This window comes from Scyliorhinus torazame, unplaced genomic scaffold (genome assembly GCF_047496885.1).
Source record: "Scyliorhinus torazame isolate Kashiwa2021f unplaced genomic scaffold, sScyTor2.1 scaffold_581, whole genome shotgun sequence".
Classification (NCBI taxonomy): Eukaryota; Metazoa; Chordata; class Chondrichthyes; order Carcharhiniformes; family Scyliorhinidae; genus Scyliorhinus; species Scyliorhinus torazame.
Genome location: NW_027308308.1, coordinates 87254 through 95880, shown reverse-complemented (window position 1 = coordinate 95880; position 8627 = coordinate 87254). Strand labels below are relative to the sequence as shown.

The 8627-nt window shown below is 56.1% G+C and overlaps 1 protein-coding gene across 1 annotated transcript; it reads right to left on the bottom strand.

Annotated features, from left to right (window-relative positions):
• Window positions 1-5440: 5440 nt before the first annotated feature.
• LOC140406525 (uncharacterized) lies at window positions 5441-6684 on the bottom strand. The gene has a single exon (XM_072494528.1). It carries the CDS (start codon window positions 6590-6592, stop codon window positions 5606-5608), a length of 987 nt encoding a protein of 328 aa, XP_072350629.1. The 5' UTR covers window positions 6593-6684; the 3' UTR covers window positions 5441-5605.
• Window positions 6685-8627: the final 1943 nt, after the last annotated feature.

The window sequence follows — 8627 nt, the reverse complement described above, 5'->3', positions numbered from 1 at the left end:
GTTTACCTAGCGCCGTGACTGTTTACCTAGCGCTGTGACTGTTTACATAGCGCCGTGACTGTTTTCATAATGCCGTGACTGTTTACATAGCGCCGTGACTGTTTACATAGCGCCGTGACAGTTTACATTACGCCGTGACTGTTTACATAGCGCCGTGACTGTTTACATAACGCCGTGACTGTTTACATAGCGCCGTGACTGTTTAGATAGCGCCGTGAGTATTTACATAACGCCGTGACAGTTTACATAGCGCCGTGACTGTTTACATAGCGCCGTGACTGTTTACATAGCGCCGTGACAGTTTACATATTGCCGTGACAGTTTACATAGCGCCGTGAGTGTTTACATAACGCCGTGACAGTTTACATAGCGCCGTGACTGTTTACATAACGCCGTGACAGTTTACATAGCGCCGTGACTGTTTACATAGCGCCGTGACTGTTTACATATTGCCGTGACAGTTTACATAGCGCCGTGACTGTTTTCATAATGCCGTGACTGTTTACATAGCGCCGTAACAGTTTACATTACGCCGTGACTGTTTACATAGCGCCGTGACTGTTTACATAACGCCGTGACAGTTTACATAGCGCCGTGACAGTTTACATAGCGCCGTGACAGTTTACATAGCGCCGTGACTGTTTACATAGCGCCGTGACTGTTTACATAGCGCCGTGACTGTTTTCATAATGCCGTGACTGTTTACATAGCGCCGTGACTGTTTACATAACGCCGTGACAGTTTACACAGCGCCGTGACTGTTTACATAACGCCGTGACAGTTTACACAGCGCCGTGACTGTTTACCTAGCGCTGTGACTGTTTACATAGCGCCGTGATTGTTTACATAGCGCCGTGACAGTTTACATAACGCCGTGACAGTTTACACAGCGCCGTGACTGTTTACCTAGCGCTGTGACTGTTTTCATAGCGCCGTGATTGTTTACATAGCGCCGTGACAGTTTACACAGCTCCGTGACTGTTTTCATAGCGCCGTGACTGTTTTCATAATGCCGTGACTGTTTTCATAATGCCGTGACTGTTTACATAGCGCCGTGACTGTTTTCATAGCGCCGTGACTGTTTTCATAGCGCCGTGACTGTTTACATAGCGCCGTGACTGTTTTCATAGCGCCGTGAGTGTTCACACAGCGCCGTGACTGTTCACACAGCGCCGTGACAGTTTACACAGCGCCGTGACTGTTTTCATAGTGCCGTGAAAGGTTACACAGCGCCGTGACTGTTTACCTAGCGCCGTGAGTTTCCACAGCGCCGTGACTGTTTACACAGCGCCGTGACTGTTTACACAGCACCGTGACTGTTTACACAGCGCCGTGACTGTTTACACAGAGCCGTGACAGTTTACACAGAGCCGTGACTGTTTACTCAGAGCCGTGACTGTTTACACAGCGCCGTGACTGTTTACACAGAGCCGTGAGTGTTTACCTAGCGCCGTGACTGTTTACACAGAGCCGTGACAGTTTACACAGAGCCGTGACTGTTTACTCAGAGCCGTGACTGTTTACACAGCGCCGTGACTGTTTACACAGAGCCGTGAGTGTTCACACAGAGCCGTGAGTGTTTACACAGAGCCGTGAGTGTTCACACAGAGCCGTGAGTGTTCACACAGAGCCGTGAGTGTTCACACAGAGCCGTGAGTGTTCACACAGAGCCGTGAGTGTTTACACAGAGCCGTGAGTGTTCACACAGAGCCGTGAGTGTTTACACAGAGCCGTGAGTGTTCACACAGAGCCGTGAGTGTTCACACAGAGCCGTGAGTGTTCACACAGAGCCGTGAGTGTTTACACAGAGCCGTGAGTGTTCACACAGAGCCGTGAGTGTTCACACAGAGCCGTGAGTGTTTACACAGAGCCGTGACTGTTTACACAGAGCCGTGACTGTTTACACAGAGCCGTGACTGTTTACACAGAGCCGTGACTGTTCACACAGAGCCGTGAGTGTTTACACAGAGCCGTAATGTTTCACACAGCGCCGTGACTGTTTACATAGTGCCGTGACTGTTTACACAGCGCCGTGACTGTTCACACAGCGCCGTGACTGTTTACATAGCGCCGTGACTGTTTACACAGCGCCGTGACAGTTTACATAGCGCCGTGACTGTTTACACAGTGCCGTGACTGTTTACATCGCGCCGTGACTGTTTACACAGCGCCGTGACTGTTTACACAGCGCCGTGACTGTTTACACAGAGCCGTGACTGTTCACACAGCGCCGTGACTGTTCACACAGCGGCGTGACTGTTTACACAGCGCCGTGACTGTTTACAAAGCGCCGTGACTGTTTACACAGCGGCGTGACTGTTCACACAGAGCCGTGAGTGTTTACACAGCGCCGTGACTGTTTACACAGCGCCGTGACTGTTTACACAGCGCCGTGACTGTTTACATAACGCCGTGACAAGTTTACACAGCGCCGTGACAGTTTTCATAGTGCCGTGATTGTTTACATAGCGCCGTGACAGTTTACACAGCGCCGTGACAGTTTTCATAGTGCCGTGAAAGGTTACACAGCTCCGTGACTGTTTACACAGCGCCGTGACTGTTTACCTAGCGCCGTGAGTTTACACAGCGCCGTGACTGTTTACACAACGCCGTGACTGTTTACACAGAGCCGTGACTGTTTACACAGCGCCGTGACTGTTTACACAGAGCCGTGACAGTTTACACAGCGCCGTGACAGTTTACACAGAGCCGTGACAGTTTACACAGAGCCGTGAGTGTTCACACAGAGCCGTGACTGTTTACACAGCGCCGTGACTGTTCACACAGAGCCGTGAGTGTTTACACAGAGCCGTAATGTTTCACACAGCGCCGTGACTGTTTACATAGTGCCGTGACTGTTTACACAGCGCCGTGACTGTTCACACAGCGCCGTGACTGTTTACATAGCGCCGTGACTGTTTACACAGCGCCGTGACAGTTTACATAGCGCCGTGACTGTTTACACAGTGCCGTGACTGTTTACATCGCGCCGTGACTGTTTACACAGCGCCGTGACTGTTTACACAGCGCCGTGACTGTTTACACAGAGCCGTGACTGTTCACACAGCGCCGTGACTGTTCACACAGCGGCGTGACTGTTTACACAGCGCCGTGACTGTTTACAAAGCGCCGTGACTGTTTACACAGCGGCGTGACTGTTCACACAGAGCCGTGAGTGTTTACACAGCGCCGTGACTGTTTACACAGCGCCGTGACTGTTTACACAGCGCCGTGACTGTTTACATAACGCCGTGACAAGTTTACACAGCGCCGTGACAGTTTTCATAGTGCCGTGATTGTTTACATAGCGCCGTGACAGTTTACACAGCGCCGTGACAGTTTTCATAGTGCCGTGAAAGGTTACACAGCTCCGTGACTGTTTACACAGCGCCGTGACTGTTTACCTAGCGCCGTGAGTTTACACAGCGCCGTGACTGTTTACACAACGCCGTGACTGTTTACACAGAGCCGTGACTGTTTACACAGCGCCGTGACTGTTTACACAGAGCCGTGACAGTTTACACAGCGCCGTGACAGTTTACACAGAGCCGTGACAGTTTACACAGAGCCGTGAGTGTTCACACAGAGCCGTGACTGTTTACACAGCGCCGTGACTGTTTACACAGCGCCGTGACTGTTTACACAGAGCCGTGAGTGTTTACACAGAGCCGTGACTGTTCACACAGCGCCGTGAGTGTTCACACAGAGCCGTAATGTTTCACACAGCGCCGTGACTGTTTACATAGCGCCGTGACTGTTTACACAGCGCCGTGACTGTTCACACAGCGCCGTGACTGTTCACACAGCGCCGTGACTGTTTACATAGCGCCGTGACTGTTTACACAGCGCCGTGACTGTTCACACAGCGCCGTGACTGTTTACACAGCGCCGTGACTGTTTACACAGCGGCGTGACTGTTTACACAGCGCCGTGACTGTTTACATAGCGCCGTGACTGTTTACACAGCGCCGTGACTGTTTACACAGCGGCGTGACTGTTTACACAGCGCCGTGACTGTTTACATAGCGCCGTGACTGTTTACACAGCGGCGTGACTGTTTACACAGCGCCGTGACTGTTTACATAGCGCCGTGACTGTTTACACAGAGCCGTGACTGTTCACACAGCGCCGTGACTGTTTACACAGCGCCGTGACTGTTTACACAGCGGCGTGACTGTTTACACAGCGCCGTGACTGTTTACAAAGCGCCGTGACTGTTTACACAGCGCCGTGACTGTTTACACAGCGGCGTGACTGTTTACACAGCGCCGTGACTGTTTACATAGCGCCGTGACTGTTTACACAGCGGCGTGACTGTTTACACAGCGCCGTGACTGTTTACATAGCGCCGTGACTGTTTACACAGCGCCGTGACTGTTCACACAGCGCCGTGACTGTTTACACAGCGCCGTGACTGTTTACAAAGCGCCGTGACTGTTTACACAGCGGCGTGACTGTTCACACAGAGCCGTGAGTGTTTACACAGCGCCGTGACTGTTTACACAGCGGCGTGACTGTTTACACAGCGGCGTGACTGTTTACACAGCGCCGTGACTGTTTTCATAATGCCGTGACTGTTTACATAGCGCCGTGAAAGGTTACACAGCTCCGTGACTGTTTACACAGCGCCATGACTGTTTACCTAGCGCCGTGAGTTTACACAGCGCCGTGACTGTTTACACAGCGCCGTGACTGTTTACACAGCGCCGTGACTGTTTACACAGCGCCGTGGCTGTTTACACAACGCCGTGACAGTTTACACAGAGCCGTGACAGTTTACACAGAGCCGTGACAGTTTACACAGAGCCGTGACTGTTTACACAGAGCCGTGAGTGTTCACACAGAGCCGTGACTGTTTACACAGAGCCGTAATGTTTCACACAGCGCCGTGACTGTTTACATCGCGCCGTGACTGTTTACACAGCGCCGTGACTGTTTACATAACGCCGTGACTGTTTACATAGCGCCGTGACTGTTTACACAGTGCCGTGACTGTTCACACAGCTCCGTGACTGTTTACATAGCGCCGTGACTGTTTACACAGCGCCGTGACTGTTTACATAGCGCCGTGACTGTTTACATAGCGCCGTGACTGTTTACACAGCGGCGTGACTGTTTACATAGCGCCGTGACTGTTTACACAGCGCCGTGACTGTTTACACAGCGCCGTGACTGTTTACACAGAGCCGTGACTGTTTACATAGCGCCGTGACTGTTCACACAGAGCCGTGAGTGTTCACACAGCGCCGTGACTGTTTACATAGCGCCGTGACTGTTTACACAGCGGCGTGACTGTTTACATAGCGCCGTGACTGTTTACACAGCGGCGTGACTGTTTACACAGCGCCGTGACTGTTTACATAGTGCCGTGATGGCAGGCCCAGTGACTGCCACCACTGCCCCCCCCCCCACCCCCGCCCCCCGCCACAGTTACCTGTTCGTTCTGCAGGGCGGTCTCCAGTTCCCGGTAGCTGTTATTCCAGACGAGGCGGTGAAGCGGGAAGGTGTCCGCGGCCCGGCCGCCGTTCATGGCTGCGGTGACCGCTGTGGGGGGCAGTCAGGGTGACGTTTGGGGTGACGGTGAGGGTGACGCTGAGGGTGACGCTCAAGGTGACGGTGAGGTTGTCTGTGAGGTTGACGCTCGGGGTGACAGACGGGGTGACGCTGGGGGTGACGCTCGGGGTGACAGACGGGGTGTCGCTGGGGGTGACGCTGAGGGTGAGGGTGACGCTCGGGGTGACACTGAGGGTGACGGTCGGGGTGACGCTGGGGGTGACACTGAGGGTGACGGTCGGGGTGACGCTGGGGGTGACGCTGAGGGTGACGGTCGGGGTGACACTAGGGGTGACGCTCGGGGTGACACTGAGGGTGACGCTCGGGGTGACACTGGGGGAGACGCTCGGGGTGACGCTCGGGGTGACGGTGAGGGTGACACTGAGGGTGACTCTCGGGGTGACACTGGGGGAGACGCTCGGGGTGACACTGAGGGTGACGCTCGGGGTGACGGTGAGGGTGACACTGAGGGTGACGCTCGGGGTGACGGTGAGGGTGACACTGAGGGTGACGCTCGGGGTGACGGTGAGGGTGACACTGAGGGTGACGCTCGGGGGGACACTGGGGGTGACGCTCGGGGTGACACTGGGGGTGACGCTGAGGGTGACGCTGAGGGTGACGCTCGGGGTGACACTGGGGGTGACGCTCGGGGTGACGGTGAGGGTGACACTGAGGGTGACGCTCGGGGTGACGGTGAGGGTGACACTGAGGGTGACGCTCGGGGTGACGGTGAGGGTGACACTGAGGGTGACGCTCGGGGTGACGGTGAGGGTGACACTGAGGGTGACGCTCGGGGGGACACTGGGGGTGACGCTCGGGGTGACACTGGGGGTGACGCTGAGGGTGACGCTGAGGGTGACGCTCGGGGTGACACTGGGGGTGACGCTGAGGGTGACGGTCGGGGTGACGCTGAGGGTGACACTTGGGGTGACGCTCGGGGTGACAGACGGGGTGACGATGAGGGTGACGCTCGCGGGGCGACCCCAAGCTGACCCCGGAGCAGGAAGGGGGTGGGGCCAAACCCTGCCTCAATTAGCATACATCTGCATGAATTAGCATCTGATTGGCGGCTCCTCCTCCTGCCCCCTCCCTCCCGCCGCCTCCCGTCGCTGCAGCAACCGCCACTTCCGGGGGCTCGCAACCTGAACCACAGCCGGCGGAACTGACGTCAATGCCGGAAGCGTGTAAGGGCGGATGTGACGGAATACCTGGAAGTGGGCTCGACGCGCCGGATGTGACGTTCGCAGCCAGCGGGCGGGCCTGAAAGGGATTCTTTCCCGTCCCAAGCTCCGGGACGGTTATCAGATTTCGCCCCGGGGGGGGGGGGGAGCAGGAGTTCGGGGTCGGCGCCCCCCCTTCCCCCTCTGTCCGGAACACACGAAACCGACCCGCTTGGTCCCCCTTTCTGTCGAAAGCGGCGTCGCCGGCCGCCATCTTTCTGAGGGGTGGGGCAGGGAGTGCGCTTGCGCGGAGGGGCAGCGGCCATATTGGTGCGGGGCAAAAATCATCATCATGGTGTGATATGGGAGTGGGGGTGTGATATGGGAGTGGGGGTGTGATATGGGAGTGGGGGTGTGATATGGGAGTGGGGGTGTGATATGGGAGTGGGGGTGTGATATGGGAGTGGGGGTGTGATATGGGAGTGGGGGTGTGATATGGGAGTGGGGGTGTGATATGGGAGTGGGGGTGTGATATGGGAGTGGGGGTGTGATATGGGAGTGGGGGTGATATGGGAGTGGGTGTGTGATATGGGAGTGGGGGTGATATGGGAGTGGGGGTGTGATATGGGAGTGGGTGTGTGATATGGGAGTGGGTGTGTGATATGGGAGTGGGGGTGATATGGGAGTGGGGGTGTGATATGGGAGTGGGGGTGTGATATGGGAGTGGGGGTGTGATATGGGAGTGGGTGTGTGATATGGGAGTGGGGGTGATATGGGAGTGGGGGTGTGATATGGGAGTGGGGGTGTGATATGGGAGTGGGTGTGTGATATGGGAGTGGGGGTGTGATATGGGAGTGGGGGGTGTGATATGGGAGTGGGGGTGTGATATGGGAGTGGGGGGTGTGATATGGGAGTGGGGGGTGTGATATGGGAGTGGGGGGTGTGATATGGGAGTGGGGGTGTGATATGGGAGTGGGGGTGTGATATGGGAGTGGGGGTGTGATATGGGAGTGGGGGTGTGATATGGGAGTGGGGGTGTGATATGGGAGTGGGGGTGTGATATGGGAGTGGGGGTGTGATATGGGAGTGGGGGTGTGATGTGGGAGTGGGGGTGTGATGTGGGAGTGGGGGTGTGATGTGGGAGTGGGGGTGTGATGTGGGGGTGTGATATGGGAGTGGGGGGGTGATATGGGAGTGGGGGGGTGATATGAGAGTGGGGGGGTGATATGGGAGTGGGGGGGTGATATGGGAGTGGGGGGGTGATATGAGAGTGGGGGGGTGATATGAGAGTGGGGGGGTGATATGGGAGTGGGGGGGGTGATATGGGAGTGGGGGGGTGATATGGGAGTGGGGGGTGATATGGGAGTGGGGGGTGATATGGGAGTGGGGGGTGATATGGGAGTAGGGGGGGTGATATGGGAGTGGGGGGGTGATATGGGAGTGGGGGGGTGATATGGGAGTGGGGGTGTGATATGGGAGTGGGGGTGTGATATGGGAGTGGGGGGGTGATATGGGAGTGGGGGTGTGATATGGGAGTGGGGGTGTGATATGGGAGTGGGGGTGTGATATGGGAGTGGGGGTGTGATATGGGAGTGGGTGTGATGTGGGGGTGAAATGGGGGTGTGTGATATGGGAGTGGGGGGGTGTTATGGGAGTGGGGGGTGTTATGGGAGTGGGTGTGTGTGATATGGGAGTGGGTGTGTGTGATATGGGAGTGGGTGTGGGTGATATGGGAGTGGGGGGGTGTGATATGGGTGTGTGTGATATGGGGGGGTGTGATATGGGGGGGGTGATATGGGGGGGTGTGTGTGATGGGGGGGGTGTGATATGGGGGGTGTGTGTGATATGGGGGGGGGTGTGTGTGTGATATGGGGGGGTGTGTGTGATATGGGTGTGTGTGTGATATGGGGGTGT

What these genes read in the sequence shown, in the direction of transcription:
- LOC140406525 (XM_072494528.1), bottom strand. Translation starts at nt 6,592, where the DNA reads ATGCTAATTGAGGCAGGGTTTGGCCCCACCCCCTTCCTGCTCCGGGGT.